The sequence below is a fragment of the Dipodomys ordii genome, unplaced genomic scaffold, assembly GCF_000151885.1.
Source record: "Dipodomys ordii isolate 6190 unplaced genomic scaffold, Dord_2.0 Scaffold35, whole genome shotgun sequence".
Lineage (NCBI taxonomy): Eukaryota > Metazoa > Chordata > Mammalia > Rodentia > Heteromyidae > Dipodomys > Dipodomys ordii.
The window spans coordinates 10,648,274-10,674,735 of record NW_012267251.1 but is presented as its reverse complement, the minus strand read 5'-3'; the positions used below and the strand labels follow the sequence as shown (position 1 = coordinate 10,674,735).

The 26,462-nt window shown below is 42.2% G+C and overlaps 1 protein-coding gene across 1 annotated transcript in view; it reads left to right on the top strand.

Moving 5' to 3' along the window:
- Dstyk (dual serine/threonine and tyrosine protein kinase) overlaps positions 1 to 24,723 on the top strand; it is a 52,070-nt gene extending 27,347 nt beyond the window's left edge. Inside the window, exons 3-13 of the mRNA XM_013017494.1 lie at positions 4,960 to 5,623; positions 10,988 to 11,220; positions 11,633 to 11,716; positions 12,374 to 12,550; positions 13,148 to 13,277; positions 13,632 to 13,788; positions 14,285 to 14,417; positions 18,232 to 18,345; positions 21,114 to 21,228; positions 23,441 to 23,575; positions 23,958 to 24,723. Of these exons, the coding sequence (XP_012872948.1) occupies positions 4,960 to 5,623; positions 10,988 to 11,220; positions 11,633 to 11,716; positions 12,374 to 12,550; positions 13,148 to 13,277; positions 13,632 to 13,788; positions 14,285 to 14,417; positions 18,232 to 18,345; positions 21,114 to 21,228; positions 23,441 to 23,575; positions 23,958 to 24,145 (2,130 nt within the window). The 3' untranslated portion in view covers positions 24,146 to 24,723. The remainder of the gene's footprint in view (positions 1 to 4,959; positions 5,624 to 10,987; positions 11,221 to 11,632; positions 11,717 to 12,373; positions 12,551 to 13,147; positions 13,278 to 13,631; positions 13,789 to 14,284; positions 14,418 to 18,231; positions 18,346 to 21,113; positions 21,229 to 23,440; positions 23,576 to 23,957) is intronic.
- The last annotated feature ends 1,739 nt before the right edge of the window (positions 24,724 to 26,462 follow it).

Genomic DNA, 26,462 nt, shown 5'->3' with positions numbered 1-26,462 from the left:
CAGTTGGCAGCACATTTCTTCATTGCTCATATTCACTGCTTCTATCTTTATATGCAGATGTACTTCTCTTTCCCCACCCTCTCCTCCTCTTTCTAACACCTACATCTGCTACCTCCTTTTTAATTTTACAGGTGTAATGAACTGTTGACAGCCTCACAGTTGCTCAATCTTGTGTGTGTGTGTGTGTGTATGTGTGTGCATGCACACACGTACACACGCACACATGTAAATAACTGTAAAAAGGAGCCTTGAGAAAAAAGCAAGAAAACAAGGTCCTGAGTTAAAGAAAAGAGAAAAATGGGAATAAAAAGCAGCAGAGGTGATTAGACCTGCTCGGCCTGAGAGGTTCCTGCTGCCTGGCAGTGGCACTTCATTTATTCTGGCAGTTGCATACATTCTGTTGTTCTGCTCATAGCAGTAGCCTGCTTATCCCACCAGCCGCTATCTGCCCCTTTGGATAAATATACACATGACCTGGGAGCCAGACTGCCATACTACTGACCATGGTCACTGCTCATGGCAGTGTCCTCCCATTCCTGCTCACATAGGTCATTTCCCATATACTTTGTGACTTCTTTGTGATAGCTCAGCCAGTCGTTGGAGGATATTATCTTGATTCATATAGTATCTGTACTGTGTAGCCAGCATAAACTTTTTTTTCCTCCCTTAGTGCTGGGGTTTAAAGTTAGGGTCTTTTTGTGGTCTTGATGTACTTTTTTGTTCATAGCTGGTGCTTTACTATTTGAGTCATATGTCTACATCCAGCTTTTTGTTGGTTAACTGGATGAATAAATCATTGTCCTGATAGCCATCCGCATTAGAACTCTTTGCTTTTATGCAACTGACTTTGGGATGGTAAGGAAGCGGAGACCTTTTCTGGCTCACCATTTCAGCCTGAGTATATAACTCTTTCTGGTTTGAATCATCAGTTTGCACAGTTAACCTTCACTATAATTGAGCTTTAGGCAGTGTGTGGTGAGCCCATGTTCTTAGGAAACAATCTTTTTAAGTGGGTGAATTTCTTCATTAATTCTATATTTCTTCATAAGCGATTGCTTCTTGCCATGTGCCATGTTGTATAAAAAGCAAAACCCAACAGGCGATACTCTGGTGTTTGGAGACTAGCTAGCACCATTCTATTTCATTCTCTTAACTCTGCCAGAAAAATTAATAGTGACAGATGAATTTCTATAATTCCATGGATTTGTGCTTTAGGAGCTACATCTCTTTAGGAGCTGAATCTTCAAAATGGGAACTGAGGGGTGCTCTTAAGATTCTCTGAACTTCTTTTTCCTTTATTTAGGAACAAAATGCTTACTCACTGCTTCTTTCTCGAAGTGAAGGCAAACAGCAATTTCAGTTAAATATATGGGATAAAATGTGTGGGATGTGGGCTGATAGATTTTACATGATGATTGAATGCGGTTTTGAGCAAGTAATAAAGGTGCCATCTCTTCACTAATTCATTCCACAAGTATTTGCTGGATGCTTACCAAGTGATAGGTACTATACTGGGAGCTGGGAAGGAGTATAGCACTCTTCTATGCATCAGGCTGTGGTCAGATTTCTGGCTTATGTGGCTGTAATAGAACCCAGGCCAGCTTGGCTCATCTCCTTGATAGGAACTTTTTATTTTTTCACTCCCTGTCTCCAGGAGACAGTGCTGGCTTCCCTTTTGTTTATAACTGTCAAGTGTGAGTCATCCCTTAGTTGTAAGTATTGCAGAATTGCAAATCACATTTCATTTTAATTTGTACTGTTGCCAGGCCTCAGCCTATGGCCCTTTGCCTGTCTCCTAACAGTCATGATAGAGCAGTGAGACCAGCTGTACAAGTGAACTGACTGGGAAAGAGAGAAGACAGTGTGGTACTTACTTTTTGTCCCCCCCCCCCTGCCCCAACCATTGTGGGGCTTGAACTCAGGGCCTGGGTGCTGTCCATTAGCTTTTTTGTTCAAGGCTAGCTCTCTACCACTTTGAGCCACAGCACCAGTTCTGGTTTTTGAGTGGTTAATTGGAGATAAGAGTCTCAGGGGAACTTTTCTTCCCCAGGCAGATTAATCTGCAATATATCTCAGCCTCCCAAGTAGCTAGGATTATAGGTGTGAGCCACCAGCACCCGGCCAAACAAAATTCTGAGAATTTTCTAAATATTTAATTTTGAATATTTGGCTTTTTTTTCCTGTACCAAGATTTTTGATTTATAGCTTTAAAAAATATATAAATTATATATATATTAGGGGAGCTTTGCAGTTAAAAAACTACCTAATATAGTTTTTATTTCTTGGGGTTTTTTTTTTTGGTCTTTATCTCATCACTGATGGTATTTATACAGTTGTATATTCCATTCTAAACCTTGAAATTTTTCTTAGATCCCAAGTTTTAAAAAATGCCTCCCTGAAGTGACTCATTCTCCAATAAATGTGACTCAGGAGGTCAAAGGAGTTGTTTTGAATAGCAAGATGAGCATCAGACTAGTTTTCCAACCAGAACACATGCAGTCCCTGCAGTTTGAGGCACCGATGAACCAGCAAATTCCTCTTGGCCTGGGCTTGGGTAAGGAGTAGGTGGATTTGTGCAGTGTTTGCTCAAATTACAAAGGGGCACATTAACTTTACCCAAGTTAAAAGTGGCCAGCCAAATGAATGTCATGTGACCTACCTGAAAATAAAGCCTAGCTCTTTGTTGCAAAGATGATGAGTGAGACATTTGTGCTTTGCTGAGGAGGGAAAAGATAAAGAACAAACAAAAAACCAATATACTCACAGACAAGTGTCAGTGTTGATGAAAACGAGATACTAAATGTAATAGGTAATATTTCCTAGTTCTTGTTCAATTTTTCCCTTTTTATTTTTGAGACAAAATCTTGCTGTGTAGCTCAGGCTGGCCTGGGAATTGGCTGTGTCGCTCAGGCTGGCTTTGGAGTCATCTTCCTGCCTCTGCCTCCAGATAACAGGTGGGTATGTGCCACCTCACCCATCTCCTCAGTTCTTTTAAATTTTTCCTAGGCTTTGTTGTCCCACTCAGCTTTTTGCTTACAACTGAGACTTTACCATGGAGCCACACTTTCAGTTCTTCTTTTCTGCTGGTTAATTGGAGATAGACTCTCCTGGACTTTTTTTTTTTTTTTTTGCCTGAACAGGCTTCAAACCATGATCCTCAGATTTTACACCTGAGTAGCTAGGATTACACGAGTGAGCCTAGTCACCCCTTTAGGTAAGTTTCAAATACAAGGAGGGAACTGTGACTGGGGTAGAAATAATATATTGTTTACCTTGACACTTCTCAAGAAAGAAGTAGGAAATAAAAACAGAAACTATAGACTAAGAAAAAGACCTGTTTATTTCCAAACCAAAGATCATTCTGGAAACTGGGATTGATTATACACAACAGATTGTCATAAAAACAAGAGCTTAAGGGGAGGATTGGAGGAGGGTGTGGCGGGGGGAGGAGGATGGGAAGGAATGGGAAGGGGAAACAAAGAAGAAGACTACAATGCTTGATAAGAAATGTACTCATTTTCTTGCCCATGTAATTGTAACCCCTCTGTACAGTATTTTCACAAAAACAAAAAACAAGAGCTTAAGCAAGACCAATGTTTTCCTTTCTTGTGAAAGAAATCTGTAGGCAGGCAGTTGAGTTGGTGTGGTGGCAGCTCAGTGGTTGACAGGGACCCAGGCAGGCCTCCTTTCTTGTTGCTTCATTGTCCTTAGCATTGGTTCCCCTCCTCAGGCTGCCTAGGTTTGCTGCATAATAACGCTGATCTAATTGTTACATCTTCACTGTAGGCAGGAAGATGGGCAAGGCAAAAGATCATGCTTACTGCAAAAATCCCCACTCCCCAAGAGTTTTTCTAGAAGATCTGCCCCAACTGTAGAGGAAGTTTCCTTCTCAAAAAAAAAAAAAATTGGCCATGTGTCTCTTGCATTCCAAATGATCACATTGAAGGTTTTAAACAAGACTTAGGTGGTGTGGTAAAGACTGTAGAGATACCTGTAGAAGTTTTGATGCACTTGGCTGTTTAATTCATAACTGATGGGTTCAGTAATACTAAGGACTTAACTTGTGTTAGGCCTTGGAGTTTTGTTAGTGAAAAGGATAAACATGTTTTCTGCTTTTAAAGGGCTTACAGGTTACATGTGGGTAACATGTGGGTTTTATTTTTATTTACTTATTTTTGTCAGTTGTGGGATTTGAACTCTGGGCCTGGGCACTGTCCCTCAGCTCTTCAGCTCAAGGTGAGTGCTCTACTACTTGAGCCACAGCGCCACTTCCTGTCTTCTGGTGGTTTTATTGGCGATAAGAGTATCAGGAACTTTCCTGCCAGGGGCTGGCTTTAAACCGTGCTTCTCAGATCTCAGCCTCCTAGCTAGGATTACAGGTGTGAGCTACTGGCGCCTGGCTACAAGTGGGTTTTAATTAAGTAAATTACAAAAGTGTTGAACATTGAAGTAAAGAGTGTCTGGGACTATGTAATAGGAAAGACTAAGGATATGAGATACGTGTTCATTGAGATCTAAAAGATGCTCCAGAGTTAACTAGGTAAGAAAGTAGTCATGAGGGTGTGAGAGGAAGGCAAGGAGAAAAATGTTCTGGGCAGTCTTACTTCCAGTCTGCTAATTTCCATATCCTTTTCTTTTTCTTCCATTATTTGTCTAATACTTCATCAGAGGAAATGTGGGCATTTCTAAGCAACAAAGGAAGACAGAGACTAAATATAGTTTTCATCTGTAATGGCTACAGGACTGCCATCCTTCCTGGTTGTTTGTTCATTCTCTAGATGAGTGCCTGCCTGTCTAAAGCTGCACAAGGGAGTGTTGGTATTGAACAGATGATGGCACTGCACTGAAGCCCAGTTGCTCCCATGTACATGTGGATTTTGGTCTCAGTGTGGGACTTGGGGAGGCAAGGGTTGGTTATGATCCTGTGGCGCTGATGTGACCTCCCCCTTCCTCTTCTAGGAAGTGGACATTGTGGTGGCACCATGCCAAGGCCTCCGGCCCGCAGTGGATGTTCTGGGGGATTTGGTGAATGATTTCTTGCCTGTGATAACCTATGCACTCCACAAGGATGAACTTTCTGAGAGAGATGAGCAAGAGCTTCAGGAAATCCGAAAGTATTTTTCCTTTCCCATATTTTTTTTCAAAGTGCCAAAGTTGGAGATAATAGAGTCCTCCACCAGGACAATGGAGAGTGAAAGATCACCACTGTATCGCCAACTAATTGACCTGGGCTATCTGAGCAGCAGTCATTGGAACTGCGGGACCCCTGGCCAGGATATAAAAGCTCAGAGCATGTTGGTGGAGCAAAGTGAGAAGTTAAGACAGCTGAGTACATTTTCTCACCAGCTGCTACAAACTCGCCTGGTGGATGCAGCCAAGGCCTTAAATCTGGTGCACTGCCACTGCCTCGACATCTTTATTAACCAGGCCTTTGACATGCAGCGGGACCTGCAGATCACTCCTAAACGGCTAGAATATACTCGCAAAAAGGAGAACGAGTTGTATGAATCTTTGATGAATATTGCCAACAGAAAGCAAGAGGAAATGAAAGATATGATTGTTGAGACACTCAACACCATGAAGGAGGAACTCCTGGATGATGCTGCCAACATGGAGTTTAAAGGTAAGTTCCAGAGAGGGTGAAGCATGGGCTTCAGAAGTCAGACTGCATATTTTCAAGTCTATTACTATACTAACTAGCTGTGAGGGCTGGGCAGATGACTTAACTTTTGGCTTGTACGGTTCAGCAGGACTCCTTGCTAAGTTAGTTGTCTGAGGTGGCTTTTCTTGCTCTCAGACTTTCCTGGAAGCGTCTTCTCCTTTGCAAGGCCCAGCCCAGCTTTTGGGAAATTGATCCTACTCTCTCTCTCTCTTCATTTTTTGTCTGTCTACCTTGGCCCCTATGGGAGCCGGAGAAGAGTTGCTTGAAAAGGTTTACTACATTGTGCTGCCGGCATGAGCTGAGCCTTTCTCCTTGCTCTTGTTGTTTCATGGTCTCATTTTCTTTTTTTTTTTAAATTATTAAAACTTTAAAAATTGTTATTATAAAGATGAGGTACAGAGGGATCACAATTCATGTCAGGTAATGAGTGTATTTCCTTTTGGACAGTGTCACCTGACCTCATTTTCTCTTCAGGCTACTTCTTCTAAAACCCAGCACAGAAGGATTTATTTTTATGCCTTCGGACAGTCTCATTCTTCACAAATGGTTATTAACAAAATTGGGCAAAAACCCTTGGAGAGTTCTTTTGGTGTCTGAGGTTTAGATGCTGCTGACTGTACACTGACTACTTGTATAAACCTCAGTACATGAACTTAATTCTACTACCTTTTAATTACAGTGATAGGGTTTGCTGCTTGCTTTTCAGATCCTCAGTCATAAGTACATACCAAATTGCCTGGGTAGCTTTCTGAAAATACTGGTGCTCAGGACCTCTGATGATAACTCCAGACTTCATCAGGGTTTCTGACATGGGACCTGTGTATTGTAGAATCTTCCTAGACAGATTCCATTTATTTCTATTAAAAAATGGTAGAACTAAGGCTTAAATGGACTTATTGGGCTAGTTAGTGTTGCTCGGATAGTAGAGTACCTGCATAACAATTATGAGGCCTTGGGTTTAAACCCCCAGAGCTGTTAAAAAAAAAAAAGTTAACTAATCTGCCCAGCCCTCACAGCTGGTTAGTAGAGTAATAGATTTGAATCTATGCAGTCTGACTTCTGAACCTGTAGAGTGTGTGTGTGTGTGTGTGTGTGTGTGTGTGTGTGTGTGTGTGTGTGTGTGTGTGCGTGCTTGAATCTATGCAGTCTAACTTCTGAACCTGTAGAGAGAGAGAGTGTGTGTGTGTGTGTGTGTGTGTGTGTGTGTGTGTGTGCTGGTACTAAGGCTTGAACTCAGGGCCTAGCTTTTATCCTTTAGCTTTTTTGCTCCAGGCTGGCATTACACCATTTGAGTCATACCTCTGGCTTTTTGGTGGTTAATTGAATATAAGAGTCTGATGGACTTTCTTGCCTGGGCTAGCTTCAGTCCTTGATTCTCAGATCTCATTCTCTTAAGTAGTTAGGATTATAAGCGTGAGCCACCAGTGTCCGACTCTCAGTCTGTCCTTTTAATTCTTGTGTGTTACTGCTTTTTAATCTTCCTAGTTACTGATGTCACCTTCCTGATGCCTAGCTTCAAAGCCTCAGCATATCCTTACCTTATCTTCTATCCCATATCCCCATCTCTAACCAGTTGCCAAGTATGGATGAATGTTCCTTCATATCTTATATTAACTTGTGCTGTTGTTATAAAGGTGATGTAGAGATAGAGGGGTTACAGTTACATTGGTTAAGTGTACTTTTTTTTTTTTTTTTGGACAATGTCACCTCTTCCCTAGCTCACGTGAACTTTTTCTGTTCTGTCTTTAGCCTAACTGAACTAGTGTTACCTAATGATTTTTTCTGATGTCCTTCTCTACTTAATCTTTATTGGTTCTTTGTTTGTACAGACTAGGTTTAAAGTTCTCAGTCTAGTAGTAAACATCTTCCAAACCCTAACACTGTACCAATCTTATTTCCCACTACCGGGTTTCCTATAATTTTTGGGGTGTTGGTGGTCACAAGTGCTTACTGTCCTCCCTTCCCCTTTTTTCTTTCTTCATGCTCTGCCTTTAGCCTGAAATGTCTTTTTTTTTTTTTCCTGTGAATTTCTAAATCCTTCCTACCCTACAGGCTTTTCCAAATGCCATTTTCACAAAGTTCTTTTTAGTTTTCTTTCCTACAAACAGTAGCCAACTGAGCCTCCACAGCGTTTAATCTGTAACTTTCATCTATAATTTAATTTCATGTATAACTTTCACTTTACTGCAATAAGTTACTTTTTCTGGTCAGTTGTGGGACTTGAACTCTGGGCCTGGGTGTTGTCCCTCAGATCTTCAGCTGAAAGTCTAGTGCTCTCCTACTTAAGCCACAGTGCCACTTCCATTTTTCTGGTTGTTAATTGGAGATAAAAGTTTCACAGACTTTTCCTGCCTGGGCTGGCTTTGAACTTCGATCCTCAGATCTTAGCCTCCTGAGTAGCAGGATTAAGGTGTGAGCTACTGAGGCTTGAACTCAGGGCCTGGGCACTGTTCCTGAGCTGCTTTTCTCAAGGCAAGCACTCTACCATAGGCCATAGGCCACTTCTGGCTTTTTCTGTGGTATTGAGGTACTTTTTATGTGGTACTAAGGAACAGAACTAGAGCTTCATGCATGCTAGGCAAGCACTCTACCACTAAGCCACATTCCCAGCCCTATTTGTGTACTTTTAATTACTTTCAAAAAATCTGGGGATGAAGGAAAATAGAATCTGGAGATCACTCATTATCATATTCCTTGCAACAAATTTTGGTGGTTTTTTTTTTTTTTGGTTTGTTTGTTTTGGGGTCCTGGGTATTGGACCCAAGGCTTCATGCATGCTGGGCAAGTGCTCCATTACTGAGCTACACGCCCAGCTCCAGTACAATCTCTTAAATATCTTTGGAGACTGTATGAGTTTGTGAATAAAGGCATCTAACTATGACATGCTTATAAATACAAAGGAAAGTAGTTGACTTTAGTGAAGATAGGTGCTTGAGTTCTTATCTTTGTAAAGAGGAACAAAGATAAGTCTTTGGCAAGTTCCCAGTACAGGGAGGAGTGGCTGAGAATTGTTAACCCACAGTGGGAATTCTAGAAAGTCCTCTCCCATATTTAATTAAGGGTACTGGTGCATCAAAGTGCACATGATGGAAACAAGTCAGGGCAGCCAGTGAAATACTTGACTGCCCATTCTATGGCAGGCATACCATGTTAGGTACCTAGGACAGAATGGTTAGCTAAACAGTTGATCAAATGTCTGATTTGTGGCTATACTTACCAAGAGCTCTGTATTAGATACAACTAAGTGTTTGGTTCTTGCCTTGTTCTAAATCTTTTCTAGGCAATTATAGGTAGACTTAAGAGCGTTTGTTACCTCACATATATCCCGTGGAGACTGTTCCTTATCTTTAAATAATGTATGCAGCTGGGCACCAGAGGCTCATGTCTGCAATACTAGCGATTTAGAAGGCTGAGATCTTTCCTGTCAGGCTAGGAGTGAAAGTCTATGAGGCTCTTATTTCCAATTAATCGCCAAAAAGCTGAAAGTAGAGCTGTAGCTCAAGTAGAGTTCTAGCCTTGAGAAAAAACAAAACAAAACTCAGGGACAGTAGCCAGGTCCTGAGTTCAAGCACCAGAACTGGTGCACGTCTGATCACACACACACACATGTAAGTTCTAGCCTTGAGCAAAAACAAAGCTCAGGGACAGTAGCCGGGTCCTGAGTTCGAGCTAGAACTGGTGTGCATGTGTGTGTGTGTGTGTGTGTGTGTGTGTATACATACACAGACACATGTAATGCATGCGTTCTGGGTAACATAATATGCATAGTTTTGAAAATATTCATTATTTAAAAGATAAAAAAGCACACATAGTACTTAATTCAAAGATGTCAAGTACACCATCCCCAGCCCATCAAGCTTCCATTCCCCATTTCTTTGCACCTTGCTTCTTCACTTTTCCTATTTGTGTCTTAGCTTTTCATAAAGGTTCCTGCAAGTCTGTCTTTATGGACACAATGTATTTATTCTACTGATGACATTTAGGCTACTTCCGTTCCCCCCCTACTACAGACTGTACTGTATTGTATAAATCTACTTATTTGTGAGAATATATTTCTAGAAAACATTTCTGAAAGTAGAACAGTTAGGTGAAAGAATGTTGGTCAGTTTAAATTTTGGGTAGATATTAAATTTCCTCTGGAGAGCCAGTACCAAATTAAGTTTCTACTAATAGACTTCTTTTTATAGTATATTTATATTTTTATTGAGATTAAGTGACATAAATTTCACAGTATTGTAAGATAGTGATACTTAGCTAGTCACATTTTAACTGTCACAGGGTGCTTTGTCATTATCAAATAAAGCTTATGAATTCTACAAACTTTGACACTACAACTACTTTTTCCAAATTGGGTAATATGTACATTTCTTTCCTTTTCCTTTTCCTGTTCCCTCTTTCTCTCTCATCCCCTCCCTCCCTCCCATCGCTGCCCTTGAGTTGCTTAGTTCACTTTCATCAATGTCCAGGGCAACTGATGGGCCCCTCTGTGGTATTTTTTTTTTTTACCTGTTTCTCTCTGATTCTGTGCCATCCTCCTAGCTTCCCTCAGATGTGCACATTTATATAATATATGTGAGGTCAAGCTCATGGAGTCATCTGTAGTGGGTCCATTCATCTGTAGTGGGGTGTCTGGGTTGTTTTCCCATCTTGGCTACTGTGAACAGTGCAACAATGAACATGGAGGTGCTTGTGTACTATAGACTTCTAAACACCAGTAGAAGTTTCCTACTTTCCTAGAAGCAGATCGTGTGTGTGTGTGTGTGTGTGTGTGTGTCGTGTCTGTGTCCGTTTTCTGTGTGTATGCTGATACTGGGGCTTAAGCTTAGGACCTCACATTCCCACTTCTGGCTCTTTGTTGGACAATTGAAGATAAAACTCTCAGAGTTTTCTTTCTGGGCCAGCTCCAAACCTCAATTCTCTGATTTCATTTTCTTGTGTAGCTAGGATTATAAGCATGAGCCACTGGAGCCTGGTTGGAGCAGATCTTTTTTTTTAACTTAAGTTCTTCTGTTCTCTGGCTTACTAAACAGATTTTTTTAATTCTAAGAGGTAATTATGTAATAGAGACAATTAACCATTTAAATTTATTTAATAATAATTGATTAGAATTGATTTCCTAACTCTTGGAATCTTCTCATTAGTATGCTAGGCAATGTGAAGTTTTACATAAGTCCTAGACTTGAAATCTATGAGCTTTGTTACTTCCTAACTATACCTTCTGTTTTCCAGTGCCCACGTTTTGTCTTCTCTCTATAGCTATCATTGTGAGAGTTTATTGGCTGTGACTTGGGATATGCCCTTATTTAGTGTGTTTGCCCTTTTTAGATATCATTATACCCGAGAATGGAGAACCAGTGGGTACCCGAGAGATCAAATGCTGTATCCGACAAATCCAGGAACTAATCATCTCCCGGCTTAATCAGGCAGTGGCTAACAAGCTGATAAGCTCAGTGGATTACTTACGAGAAAGCTTCGTGGGGACACTGGAACGGTGTCTGCAGAGCCTGGAGAAATCACAGGACGTCTCAGTTCACATCACCAGTAATTATCTCAAACAGGTATATAGGGAAAGGTTGTTAAGATGCTGTGTTATGGATAACACATGGAACAATTCACACAGAAGCCAAACTTCAGATTAGCAAGAGTCTCCCTTCCAACTTTTGGCCAGTTCAGTTTGAGTTTTAATTCATTTTTCTATCACATGACCACTGTCTGTGGGAGGTGTTAGTAAACTGTAAAATTGCAGTTAACTGTAAAATTGCAGTTGATGAACATGGAGAGATAAAAGGGCTTACATAGTCATATACTAAGTAATTAACTTTAGTTGATGCTGTGTATAAATTTAGAAACCCTGAGACTGGACTGTGCTCTTGAAGTAAATATGTCTCATGTTACTCCTTGGGAGCATAGTTTTAGATACTTAGGGCACTTTTTTTTTTTTTGTGTGTGTGTGTGTGTATTCTCTTTCAGATCTTAAATGCTGCCTATCATGTTGAAGTCACTTTTCACTCAGGGTCTTCAGTTACAAGGATGCTGTGGGAACATATCAAGCAGGTAAGGGTTGCTTAGAGAAAAAGATTTCAGTCCCTAGTTGGATCACAGGAAACCTAGTTACTCCAATAGAGAAATGATATCTAAGATCTGCTGTTAAAGTAGAGAGGCCATATGTTTTGGTTTACTTGCTTTGAGAGGATTCTTGCTTATGCCTACTTTCAAATAATTATCAACAGTGCTCCCTTTAGGTCTTGAAAATTGTGAGTTTAAATGATACTTCACAGAGACACATGGTGCCACCTCATTAGCTTCTTCCTATTTCTTTTATCCAGTCTTGTATTTATTAGGCATCTCAAAACTAGGCATTACTGTTGCTAGAGGCCAAGAATGCAGTTCCTGTTGTAGAATTGGATCTGGCTGTTACAGAGTTATTTACTGCTTATGAAAGAGATCTCACAGGTATTCCCTGACTCTGAATGTAATGCATTGAGGGTTTGTGGGCATGTAGTCTAGGCCTAGTGTCTTTCGATGCTTCCTGGCTGAGCCCTGATTTTGAGGGATGTAGAATTGGAGAGGATCCTGGAGTTTATATGGCTCCTATCTTAAAGAGTTTACTCTTCAGTCAGTGGATAACCTAGAAAATGGAAGATGTTGTTGGAGCCTTCTGGTAGTTTCTTTCTTCATGCTGCAATGACCTCACTGTCTTTATCTTTGCAGATTATCCAGCGTATCACATGGGTGAGCCCACCTGCCATCACTCTGGAATGGAAGAGGAAGGTGGCCCAGGAAGCCATAGAAAGCCTCAGTGCCTCCAAGTTGGCCAAGAGCATTTGCAGCCAGTTCCGGACTCGGCTCAATAGCTCTCATGAGGCTTTTGCAGCCTCCCTACGGCAGGTTGGTATGTAGGAAAGAGGTACAGCTGGAATAAGCAGGGAACGGCTTCAAAATCTTCAAAATCAGAATCTTCCAATCAGGAAGATTTTGCTCTCTACCCTCTGTATAATTGAAGAATCATCAGTGTCTTTTCCTTTTAGTCTGTTTGTTATAGGATAGTACTATGTTAAAGAAAGTTTCAGCAATAAGTTTTTCATGTGGATATTTTTCTAACTCTAGGGAGAATGGAAGGAGCTCAGTTAATTTGTCCCCATTTCACGGAGAGAGAAAAGAATATAGAGGAGTAGGAACTTTATGTAAGTTAGCATGGTGTTTTAGGAATGAGTGGTGGAAAGGGATAGCATTTCAGCTTTCCTACTAACGTATGGTTATGAGACATCTGCTTGTCTGTTGAGTGTGTGTGTGCCCTCTGAGTGTATATGTGTGTGTAGAGTATGCATCCAAGAGGTAAATCACTGTCCTGACTAGTCACTTCATTCAACATGTCATGTGCCTGTTACTTATTTCTCCTAATTGTCCATATGAGGTAGATAGTATTATTCCTACATGACAGGTGATGGGGACTTGGTAAGTCAGAGTTTTCTCTGTCCCTCCCAGCTGGAAGCTGGCCATTCAGGCCGGCTGGAGAAAACTGAAGATCTGTGGCTGAAGGTTCGGAAAGATCATGCTCCACGCCTAGCCCGCCTTTCCCTTGAGAGCCGTTCTTTACAGGATGTCTTGCTGCATCGTGAGTCCTTGTTTTTTCCTTCTAATTTGGAGAGTTCAGGATCTCTGACATTCTTATGCCCAGCCTCTGAGAATGAATTCCAGAGTCTCAGGTTGCTGCCTTGAAAAATTCTATTGAGTAGTTCCTAATGTGTTTTTGGATTCTGAAAGTCTATTTGGTCTTGCTATTCATATAGCTTAAATAATGTGACCCAAGCTTATGTTAGCTAAACCAGTTCAGATACTTTCTAATGGTTTAGAATGTCAGATTTTCTCCCCCTGTACTTAGGTAGGTCTACATCTAAGAATCTTAAAGAAATTGCCAGGTAAGTTGCCATCCCTCCTGTCTTATTGCTGCTGCCTCTGTATCTTACAGGTAAACCTAAATTAGGACAGGAACTAGGCCGGGGGCAGTATGGAGTTGTATACCTGTGTGACAACTGGGGGGGACACTTCCCTTGTGCTCTCAAGTCAGTTGTCCCTCCAGATGAGAAGCACTGGAACGATCTGGCTCTGGAGTTTCACTACATGAGGTAGGTTCTGATCTAGAGAAAAGGGAAAAGACTGGAATAGTTTGTATCAAGAGCTCCTGCCTGCCTTTTGTCTCCATACTAGGTTTTATTTTTTCTTTTTCTTTTTAAATTAATTTATTTTTGTTTATGTGGAATGCTAGTGCATGTTAGGTAAGCACTCTGCCATTAAGCCACATTCCTAACCCCCCATACGTAGGTTTTAAATTCTATAGACTAGTGGGCCTTTGGTATCTTAGCTTGCTCCTTTCCCACCATTGTAACTTCTCAGACTCCTCATTCCATTTGTATTTTACTCCCTTACTTAGAGGCTGTTAATGTGTAGATTTCATGATTCATTGCCCTTGGTGGAGAGGCTTTGCTCTGCTGTCTGCACTGAGATCCATTCCCTCTGGATGCAGACTAAGCATGCCTTGAGGTTTTTTTCTTCCTCTGTTCTGACATCTTAAGCAGAGTTATAGTCCAAGTGTTGTGGCCCAGACCTCTCTCCTTTCCACAGATCTCTGCCAAAGCATGAGCGATTGGTGGATCTCCATGGCTCAGTCATTGACTACAACTATGGTGGTGGCTCCAGCATTGCTGTGCTGCTCATTATGGAGCGGCTACACCGGGACCTCTACACAGGGCTGAAGGTGAGGCGAGGCAAAGAGAGGGCAGGATTCAGCTGGAAGCCAGATCTACCACTTCTGCTCCCTCCCTCCTTTCCCTCTTTCCTTTCCTTCCTTCTGTGTCTGTCTCTCCTTCTCTCTTTATGATCTTTCATTCTTTCCTGTTTATTCAGAATTTCCTACTTTCATAAAGGAGTAATCAGGCAGTTATTTCCAGAAAAACCTTAAGCAACTCTCAGAACCTTTTTTTTTGGTCGGTTGTGGGTACTGAACTGAGTGCCTGGACATTGTCCCTGACCTCTTTTGCTCAAGGATAGTAGTGCCCTACCACTTTGAGCCACAGCATCACTTCCAATTTTCTGGTGGTTAATGAAGATAAGAGTCTCACAGACTTTCCTGCCTGTGCTGGCCTTTTATTTATTTATTTTTTTGGGTCCAGTTGTGGGGCCTGAACTCCGGGCCTGAGCGCTGTCCCTCAGCTCTTCAGCTCAAGGCTAGCACTCTACCACTTGAGCCACACCGCCACATCCGGCTTTTTTTCTTTTTGCTTATGTGGTGCTGAGGAATCGAACCCAGGGCCTCAGGCATGCAAGGCAAGCGCTCTACCACTGAGCCAACTTCCCAGCCTCAGCCTGTGCTGGCTTTGAACCACGATTCTCAGATATCAGTCTCCTGAGTAGCTAGGATTACAGATCTGAGCCATCACTACTGGCCTTTTTTTTTTTTTTTGCCAGTCCTGGGCTTGAACTCAGGGCCTGGGCATGGTCCCTGAGCTGCTTTTTTGCTCAAGGCTAGTACTCTACCACTTGAGCCATAGCACCACTTCAGGCTTTCTCTGTTGATGTGGTACTGAGGAATCAAAGCCAGGGCTTCATTTATGCATGGCAAACACTCTACCACTAAGCCACATTCCCAGCCCCTTCTTTTCTTTTCATAATACCGTCATTAGCCATTTTCTGGTAAACAAATCTAGACTTCTTAGATGTGAACAGTTTCCTGTTGCTTTCATCTTTTCTTTTCCTTTTTTGCCTTTTTTTTTTTTTTTTGATGATGAGTCTGGGCCTGGGCACTGTCCCTCAGCTCTTCAGCTCAAGGCTAGCACTCTACCACTTGAGCCACAGCACCACTTCTGGCTTTTTTCTTTTTGTTTATGTGGTGCTGAGGAATCGAACCCAGGGCCTCAGGCATGCAAGGCAAGCACTCTGCCACTGAGCTACCTTCCCAGCCCCCAGGCCAGTTTTTGTTTAGTCAGTAAATATGTACTAGGGACTAATGTATACAAGGTCCTATGTAAAGTACACATAGTGACTCACACGTATAATTCCAACTTCTTGGGAAGTGGAAATTGAGAGTATCAGGTAGCAGTAAGATCTCAATTCAACAAATAGCACATGCCTGTTAGACCAGATGCATGGGACATTAATTTTTTTTTATTGTAAAGATGATGTACAGAGGGGTTACAGTTACATGAGTAAGGAAGTAAGTATAATTCTTGTCAAACAGTTTTACACCCTCCCTTGTTTTCTCCTGCTTTCCCTCCCCCCTACATGGGACCTTTTAAATAGGAAGGTTTAGTCTAGGCCAGCCCAGACACAGGGTGGGACTGCATCTAAAAAAATAAATCAAAAAAGGATGGAAGTATGGGTCAAGTAGTAGAACACCTGCCTACTAGGAGAAGTACAACAACAACAAAAAAAGGCCCTGTATTAAGCACTATTAGGGTATATTAAAAAGTCTAAGTTCAGCCAGGTACCAGTGGCTCACACCTGTAATCCTAACTACTCAGGAGGCTGAAATCTGAAGATTGCAGTTTAAAGCCAGCCCGGGTAAGAAAGCCCATGAGACTCTTAACCTCCAATAAGTGACTCACAAAAAGCTGCAAGTGACACTGTGGCTCAAGTAGTAGAGCACTAGCCTTGAGCCAGAGAAGCTCAGGGACAGCGCCCAGGCCCAGCAAAAAAAAAAAAAAAAAGTCTGCCTTCTAGGAGCTTTTTGTTGTTGTTTTGTAGTTCTAGGGATTAAACTCAGTGCCTTGTGCTTGTTAGGCAAGCACTTTGCCCTTGAGCTACACTGGCAGCCCAATTTCCAGAAACTTTAAGAAAGTTGTAGTTGGTGAATATTTCATGAAGATGTGGAGTTTGAGTTTGACCCATCTAGCTGGATGGGTAGCATGTGTGTAGTTTGAAAGAAGCAGCCACACCAGGGGAGAGGAAATGCCAGAACATCTGAAGGTCAATTGGAACAGGTGGAGCAGCTATTTCATTTTGGGAATGGAGGAGGTAACCTGCAAAGAGATACTGGAAAAAATTATACAGGAGTCAAAATGTTAAGAATTTCCATAGAATTCAGGTTTGTTGTAAGCGAGAGGCTGCACAATGTACACATTTTTCTGACACAAGTCCCAGGAGGGTTTAAAGCAGAGATCACTGATACAGGGCTAGGGATATAGATGAGTGGTAGAGCGCTTGTTTAGCATGCACCAAGCCCTGGGTTCATTCACCAGCACTACTAAAAAACAAAACAAAACAAAAATCACATATATGAACTTGTTATATAATCTGATTTAAAAAAAATCATATGCTGGCATATGCTGCTGAGGAACTTTAAGTATCTGAGGGTGGTTGCTGAATTTCAACCCCTCATCTAAAACAGCTACCAAAAGCAAATGAAGTTTTTCATCTGTCCTTACGTTAGGGCTGGGTAGGAGAGAAAAGCCAACCTGCCAAAACAGGTTTCTTTTCATAGATTCCTCTTTTCTAAAGGCTTCCAGAAGTAAGAAAACCTTAGACCTGCCTCGAGGACTCCTGAGGAATCAGTAAGATGAACTTTCCAAGGGTTTTTCTCTCTCCATCTCAGATGTGTTGAGCTCAGTAGTGCCTGATATATTTCCATAAATGGGATAGAATGCCCCATTTGATTTTTGGATATGTAATATAGTGGCTTTGGTATTTGAACCCATAAAACCAAACCTGGGTAACCAGGCATGTGAAGCAGTTAATCTGTCTGAAGGACCTAGAAGCAGCTTTAAGGGTAGGTCTAGAGTTGGTATGATGGTAGAAATGAGCTCATACTTTTAGTTACTTGCTTATGCCTCTTCTGTTTACATCTGGGGGTCGTCCAGCAGGACCAGCTGTGCCCTACAAGGGCTTTATGATTTTTGGCTTTTTCTTCCTTCTGCTTTAACTCTGCACTTTTTTTTTTTTTTTTTAGTACTGGGTTTTGATCTCAGGACCTTCTGTTTGTTTGTACTCATTAGGGAGGCAGTCTGCCACCTAAGCCACTTTTTGCTTTGATTATTTTTGAGATAGGGTCTGGGATCATAGGTGCATGCCACCATACCTAGCTCTAATTGGTTGAGCTGCAATGTCATGCTTTTTTTTTCTTTCTGAGCTGGCCTCAAACCACAATCCTCCCATTTTCTCCATTACCCCCTCCCCCTAGGTTGCTGGAATTAGGCTTTTCTTTTTTTTTTTTTTTTTTTTTGGGTCCGGTCGTGGGGCCTGAACTCTGGGCCTGGGCGCTGTCCCTCAGCTCTTCAGCTCAAGGCTAGCGCTCTACCACTTGAGCCGCAGAGCCACTTGCGGCTTTTTTCTTTTTGCTTATGTGGTGTTGAGGAATTGAACCCAGGGCCTCGAGCATGCAAGGCAAGCGCTCCACCACTGAGCCACCTTCCCAGCCCCAGGATTAGGCTTTTCTTAACTGCTCCCCCTTATTTGTTTTTTCCTCTGTGTCTTAATGCAGTTAGTTATTTAATACCTCACAGACTGAAATCTCATTTGGGTCAAGCTGGCTGAGCAGTTGCCCTGTCATGACACGTCGGCTCTTTTGTCTCCTAAAGGCTGGGCTGACACTGGAGATGCGTTTGCAGATCGCTCTAGATGTGGTGGAAGGAGTCCGTTTCCTACACAGCCAGGGGCTTGTTCATCGCGATATCAAACTGAAAAACGTGCTGGTAAGTAAGACTGCTGTCCCAAGAAACTCCTATGCTTCTTGGATTTAGCAAGCTTCTGTAGAGTGCACGCAGATATCAGACTGTCGTAGGAAACGTCCAGGAGGAAAGTGGTAGAGTTAACTGCTTCATGGGTGGACGGTATTTAGGTCTAGGAAGGAGTTTCAATAGAGACCTACTTACATTGTGGAGGTTTTCCCTCTACACTATTGAAAAATGTTAACCTTACAGAAAAGGGAAGAATGTCACAATGAAGACCCATATACCCTTTATCAAGATTTATATTCTAGCTGGGCGCTGGTGGCTCACGCCTGTAATCCTAGCTACTCAGGAGGTTGAGATCTGAGGATCTCGGTTCAAAGCCAGCCCGGGCAGGAGAGACTGTGAGGCTCCTATCTCCAATAAGCCACCAGAAAACCGGAAGTGGCGCTGTAGCTCAAGTGGTAGAGTGCTCACCTTGAGCTGAAGAGCTGAGGGACAGCCGAGTTCAAGCCCCACAACCAACAAAAAACAAAACAAAACAAAACAAAAAGATTTATATTCTATTCTGTCATGCTTTCTAACAGTCTTTATACACACACAAACGCACACTTTTTTCTGAACTACTTAAAAGTAAGTTACAGATCACATTTTGTAGCTAAATGTACCTTCTAATAAGAAAGGACAATCTTCTACATAATTAAAGTACCATTACTACACTCAAGAAATTTAACATTGATATGCTATTACTCAATGTATGATTTATATTACACGGTCCATTTTTCCTAGTGAATCCAATTACTCCAAATATGATGTTGGTTTGATCCAGGACCCAGTCCAGTGTTAACACTGTGCATTTTGTTGTCATGTTCCCTTTGTCTTTTTAATCTTTAATCTTTTTTTTTTTTTTTTTGGCGGTTGTGGGGCTTGAACTCTGGGCCTGGGCGCTGTCCCTCAGCTCTTCACCTCAAGTCTAGCTCTCTTCCACTTGAGCTACAGCGCCACTTTTAGTTTTCTGATGGTTTATTGGAGATAGGAGTCTCATGGTCTCTCCTGCCCTGGCTGGCTTTGAACCGCGATCCTCAGATCTCAGCCTCTTGAGTAGCTAGGATTACAGGCGTGAGCCACCGGCGCCTGGCTGTCTCTTTAATCTTATAGAATAGTTTTTCTGCGTTTTGTTATGAGGTTGATGTTTTTGAGGAGTACAGGTCTTTGTGATTGCTGAGGGTTTGATTAGAGATGCTGAATGAGAGGTGAGGTGAGTATATGTACTTTAAAAGGTGGAGCTTGTCAGAACTGTCACCCATCCTATAAAGAATCTTTTAGTCAGACACTGTGAGCTAATCACTTCTGTAATCCTAGCTACTTAGAAGACTGTGATTTAGAGGATGGCAGTTTGATGCCAGCCTGGGCAGAAAACTTCATAAGATTTAATCTCCAAAATAACAAGCAGAAAACACACAAAACAAACAGATGTGGAGGCATGATTTCCAAGTAGTAGAATAACAGCTGAACAAGTCCTCCGTTCAAATCCTAGAACTACCTCCTCCCCCAAATCCTTTTTTTTTAATAGCTTTAGAAAGCATTTATTTTAGCATATAACAAGATTAAAGTATGGTAAAATGGAGGGGGAGGGGAGTGAGCGAGAGATTGAGAGATTGATTTCCAGCTCCCCTTGTAGGAAATGGGAGATGAAGACTTAAAAAAGAATCCTTTGACATATTCCTCTTGAAAACTATATTAGAGAATAATTATAATGTTTCTAGCAACACTTTAATGTTGTATAAAGAAGACAGCAGTTTGCAGAAAGAGAAAAATCTCTCTAAAATTACAGGAAAAACATAAGAGACTAATCAACCTCCAAATGAGATGGAGTTGTTCTATCAGGTATTTTTTTTTTTATTGTGAAAATACCATACAGAGGGGTTACAATTACATGGGCAAGGTAATGAGTACATTTCTTACCAAGCATTGCTGCCCCCTCCTTTGTTTCCCCTTCCTATTCCTTCTCATCTCCCACCCCCCAATCAGGTATTTTTTGTGTCTCTCTTTTTTTTTTGTTGGTCATGGGGCTTGAACTCTGGGCTTGGGTGCTGTCCCTGCGCTCTTCAGCTCAAGCCAAGTGCTCTACCACTTGAGCCACAGCGCCACTTCCGGTTTTCTAGTGATTTATTGGAGATACAAGTCTCATGGACTTTCCTGCCTGGGCTGGCTTTGAAATGCAATTCTCAGATCTCAGCCTTCTGAGTAGCTAGGATTACAGGCGTGAGCCACCGGCACCCGGCTCAATCAGGTATTTTTTATTTGTTGTTTTTGTTGTGCTAGGGATAGAACCCAGGACACTGCCTGTTCTGGCTAAGCTCTCTTCTACTGACCCATACCCCCAGTACTTTCTTGGATCCTTAGGAGAGGAAACTTGAGGAATTATAGAAAACTCCACACAGCTCACTAGAAGACCTCAGCTTTTTGCTCTTTAGTCACAAGAATCAGGAGCTGAAAGTTCTCCCTCAGTGTCCTTCTGAGAATTCTTATTCTTTCAAGACTGAATATTCTGGTTTGTGTTAGCACTATGCTAGGTGCCAGCGATATAAGGGTGAAGACACAATCCCTGCAAACAAAGTGCTCAGAGAAGGGAAGGAGGACAGTAATAGGAATGAATTTGGAGACTGCAGGGTTGGAGACAGGATTTGTTAAGTACAACTGTAAGGTACCTTCTTGGAGCTTGGGTCTAGAGCTGAATGTTATACACAACCTTAGAGGCAAGGTGACTTTGTTCTACTTTTTTTTGGCAGCTGGATAAGCAGAACCGGGCCAAGATCACTGATTTAGGATTCTGCAAGCCAGAGGCCATGATGTCCGGCAGCATTGTGGGAACACCAATTCATATGGCCCCTGAACTTTTCACAGGTAAGGCTGCAGTAAGTACATGGAGGGATTTGGGCAGGCCTCGGTGCTTTTAACCTTGAGTGCTACCTCGCAGGTAAGTAGTACACACAAGCTCTGCCGGATGTCTGCTACAGGCAAGGAAGAAACCAGAACAGGAACTCTAAGGCAAGGAGGGGAGCAGTGAAGAGGGAGTGGAGTGAGAAAGAAATGTTCAAATGAGAGTCACAAGTACCCTTACGCATGTGACTTTGGGTTGTCTGTGACCTGAAAGTCATAATGGGCAACAGTCATGATGGGTTGAATAACTCCTGTGATAGTTATGTATGTCTTTACTGAAGAACTTAGAGTTGATAGAGAGATTCACTGAAAGAGTAAAGTAGTTTAGTATAAGGCAACACTAAATGCTAAAGTAAGGGCTAAGTTTTTTGATGTTAGTATTTGGCAAAAAGACAAATGATGGTTTTGGATAGAACTTTAGTCCAGTCTAGAAAAGTGGTAGTTGGAAAAGGATTTCATATATATTAAGTATATATGCCCAATGTGGACATATTTCTGCATATTTTGTTTCATTTAGTCCTCACAACAATCTTGTGATAGTTTTGATACATTTTTAAGTCAGTTTCATGAACAAAGAGACTAGGTTGGTGAAGTAACTCACAAATACTGGGGATAGAAGGTACTAGACCTGAGTATTGAATCTTGTCTTTCTGTCTTAGAATCCAACCTTGTATATACTGGAGGAATACTGGAGACTGGAGAAAGGGAAATACTAAGGACTGTAACACAATCGAAACAAATAGTGACAAACAAGATTGGAGTAAATATATTGAGCTTGAAAATCCTGCAGAGGACTTAGGCTTGCTTTTGAGCTTTTGATCAGGACTGCAAAGAAAATGTTTATGGAAAATGTTATGCAGAAGTTGGAGTGTGAATGAGAAGTCAGTGCAGGGAGCCCGGTTAGATGGTGGTTGTCTGCAAGACGAGGTTGCAATTAATGTTGAAACCAAACAATGCAACAGATTTGAAAGCAATTCAGAGGAGAAGAAGAAAGATTCTTTAATGTGAACAGTGAGCCATAAAGAACACAGAAGAGAGAGACTGAAGTTTTGAGCCTGAGTGGATGAGGAATGGTTGTATCTTGCCAGGAAAACAGGAAGGTAATATAGGTCAGTCCTTAGTGTGGGAGAGCTTCTAGTGGTAGCAATATATTTGAATATTTATTTCATTTCACTCTCTAGTCTTCCTCCCAGCTTTTCATTAGTCAGAGAACTGTGATCCTGCCCATATCAGAACCAGACAGACAGTCATCATGTTTCTTTCCTAGGTTTACTTTTTTCAAGTTTCTCTTCCCACTGCTCTTACTCTGTTTTGGCTATTTCATTTTTAAATTCCTTTGGTTATTTCTGCTGCTGTCAGAATAAACTTCCTGAAGTACATTATTTTCACACCCTGCATTAATACATAGATGACTGTCCACTGCTCACTAGATAGGAATCCTTCCCTCTGCCTTTAAAACTGGTTATTTTGAAACTGCATTTGATTGTGATGTAGTTTGGGCTGGCTTTAAACTCATGATTCTCCTGTCTCAGCCTCCCAAGTGTTGCTATTATAGGAGTACACTACCATGCTACCATGCTCAGCTCAAAATCTTTATCTTACATTTCTACTATACCTAATTACCTGTATTTCTCTAATACAACTCCCCCCCCCCTACCTTTTTGTGCCAGTCATGGGGCTTGAACTCAGGATTGGGTGTTCACTGTCCTTGGGCTTTTTCTGCTCAAGGCTAGTACTCTACCACTGGAGCTACAGCTCTATTTCAGGTTTTTGGGGGGTTAATTGGAGATAAGAATCTCATGGACTTTCCTGCCCAGGCTGGCTTTGAACTGTGAGCCTTAGGTCTCAGCTTGCAGAGTAGCTAGGATTACAGATGTGAGGCACCTCTCTACCTGTCCCTAATAGAAGTTTTCAGATTTATGTTCAGACCATCCCATTAACATGAAAGGCCTTACTTTTCCTTCTTTGTCAAGTTCAAATCTTGGCTTATTTAACCTCCCAGAACCATGGTTTTCTGGACTGTAACTATATATAAATGTGTCCTGTCTTCTGGCAAAATGGTATGAAGGATAGTAGATGTTTCAGGAAAGGCATATAAAGACCGGCAATTTAATAGTGGCAGCGATGCTGCTGCCTTCCCCTCCCTGCCTCACTGCCTTTCATCCTTTCTTACTAGGGAAGTATGATAATTCTGTGGATGTCTACGCTTTTGGGATTCTTTTCTGGTATATCTGCTCAGGCTCCGTGAAGCTCCCTGAGGCATTTGAGAGGTGTGCTAGCAAAGACCATCTCTGGAACAATGTGCGGAGAGGTAAGATCCACAAGCACCACCTTGTCCTACCTGCCCTGGTGAGAGCAAGTGGAGCCCAGACATTGTGCAGGAGCCCTGTTTGTCTCTCTGGCCAGTCCAGAGCAGGACTCCATATATGTTTAGACTGCCACAGCATGTGGAAAGACAGTGCTTCTAGGAATGCTAGATTGAATTCTCAAAAATGCTATTTAAAAAATAGCCAGTGCATTTGTTTCCTGTGCCAATGTATTCAAGTTTTGTTGGCCACTACCCATTAGTTATAACCTACACTTGCAGTACAAGCCAGAGTTCCCTGCATTCCACACTGTCTGGAGCCCCAGCAGGCAGCGCCAGCCTCTAATGCTGGGCCCTTCTTGCCTTCTTTCCATGCTCCTCTCTCCAGGGGCCCGGCCTGAACGTCTGCCTGTGTTTGATGAGGAGTGCTGGCAGTTGATGGAAGCCTGTTGGGACGGCGATCCCTCTAAGAGGCCTCTCTTGGGCATTGTCCAGCCCATGCTCCGAGGCATCATGGACCGACTCTGCAAGTCCAGTTCTGAGCGACCAAACAGAGGATTAGATGATTCTACTTGAAAGCAGGGGCTTTTCCCTTTCACTCTTCAATCCTTCCCTTCACCTTTTGGCTGTGGGGAGAACTTGATGTTTATTCACTATGGAAGCTCCCAAGGGAATTGGTGCTTGCTGGTGACCTCATGGGCAGAGATGGCTCCTGGACAGTGAAGAGTTGGATGACCAGCTTGGCATTCTGGGCAGTTTGCTGATGTCCACACTGTCCCTGTGATATAGATGGTCTAAAATTTGTAAAAAGGAGACAAATGTTACTTTACCACCGTTTATAGTTACTGTATTAGGTTACTAAGACCGGAGTGGGAAATGCAGAGGCAGTAGGATTAAAATGTATTGCTTTCATGTTGTCAGCTCTAACTAGGCTTGGTTCTGCCCAGTGGTAAGGACCATTTAGAAAATTTGTGTGAACACAAGGACAACAAAAATAACTTGAGATTGCCTGGTTCCTGTTATAAGTGACCAAGGATGTCACAAGGTGGGACAGATAAAGCTGTCTGCAGTGGCAGTGCAGTGTGTTTACATTTTAGGGCCACATGTCCTTGATACGGGGGGGGGGGGGGGGGGGTTCACTGTTACATTTTGAAACCACAACAAAAAAAAACCAAGCATGTGCACATAGGGATGTGTGTGTGTGTGTGTGTGTGTGTGTGTCTTACTGACACACAGTCACAGAGTGTGACTCTGTGGAGTGGACTCTCTCCTTGGGTCTTTCTCTACCTGCTGCTCTCTTGATCTCAAGGAGGAAGAGCTGCATGTACTGAGGTGTAAGTGGCTGAGGCCCTCCCCATCTGCCCCCCCCCCCAGTGTGAAACATGGCGAGACTGGGATGGTGGAGGCCCTGGTGGGACCCAAGGTCTGGGCACACACGCCTCCCACAAGGGTTCCAACTTGTTTCTGCAACTTGAAAAAGTCAATTCTTTTGTGTTTGAATCTAACACACTAATGTTTTTAAAGCTTGACCAATGGTTAAAAAGCCAAGCTTTCTTCTGTTCCTTCTTTTTGCATTACTTTAATTTGTTACAAGAAAAAAGAACCAGAAGGAAGAGAATGGTGAGATTCTCATGAAGTGTATCCAAGGAAAGAAACTGATTTGTCAGAGCAGGGAGACAGATTCAACATGGATACATCTCAGGGCTTGGCTTAAAGCCTCCCTCTACCAAACTAGTCCAGTAGATAGAGACAGAAGAATGAGCAGCGGAGGGGAGTCACCTCCATCCATAATTCCAGTACAGACTGTGGTCTGGCCCTTGTGTCCAGCTCCAAAGTATATGAAACAGTCAGGTGTGGTGGCTTCCTCTTATGATCTTAGTATTTCAGAAGCTGAGGCAGGAAGATCACAAGTTCAAGGCCAGCTTGCTAAATAGACTTTCAAAAAACAAAACCAAAGTCTATGAAATAGGTCCCCAACTAGTTTTGACAGTAAGTGTTAGACTAGCTGCTATTTTCTAGAGTTGTTACTGAATGACCATCCTTAACATGTATAATATACATGGAATCTATAATCCATTTTTATATAACTTTTTTTTTCCAGCAGTGCTGGGGTTTGAACCAAGATCCTCATGCATGCTGGCAAATGTTCTACCACTGAGCTACCCCCAAGCTTGATGTAACTTTTAGTTCAGTTTTAACTAGCCACACTGGGCTCTGGTTAGGATGCACTTGAGCAGAAGCCCCCACGCACGTGTATTCCTTCAGAGCTCCATGTGATGCTGTGAACCTGCTTATGTACAGATGCCAGTGCCTTTGGGTTCACCAGCTCCAGCTCTGTTCTGGTTTTATGTTCAGTATATCTCTTAGAATCTCAACAGCTATTCAGCTATACTTCAGGCTACTGTGTTCTCAGTGTAACCTGTTACCCTCCCAGGGACTGCAATGGACTTTCAGAAATCCAGGTGTGCAGTTAAGAAAGGAGAAATTAATAGTCTGTACTTACTGAAAAAAAAAAAAACCATGTCTGTGCTGCATACGATTTCTAGAAAAGGGTCTGGAAATGTAGTTCAGTGGTAGAGTGCTTGCCTTGTATACATGAAGCTTGGGGTTCAATTCTTTAATACTACATAAACAGAAAAACCTGGAAGTGGCTCTGTGGCTCAAGTGGTAGAATGCTAGCCTTGAGCAAAGGAAGTTGAAGGACAGTGCCCAGGCCCTGAGTTCAAGTGCAAGGATGGCAAAAAAAAAGAATTTCTAGAAAAGCCCTTCATAGTCAGGGAACTGTAGACTGTTTCTTTTAACTCTTTTAATCAGGATTCTGTACTTCATTGTGGAGACCACATTCCTTACATTCTTTGGAAGTCTTAGCTCAGACATATACTTGGGAGGTTGG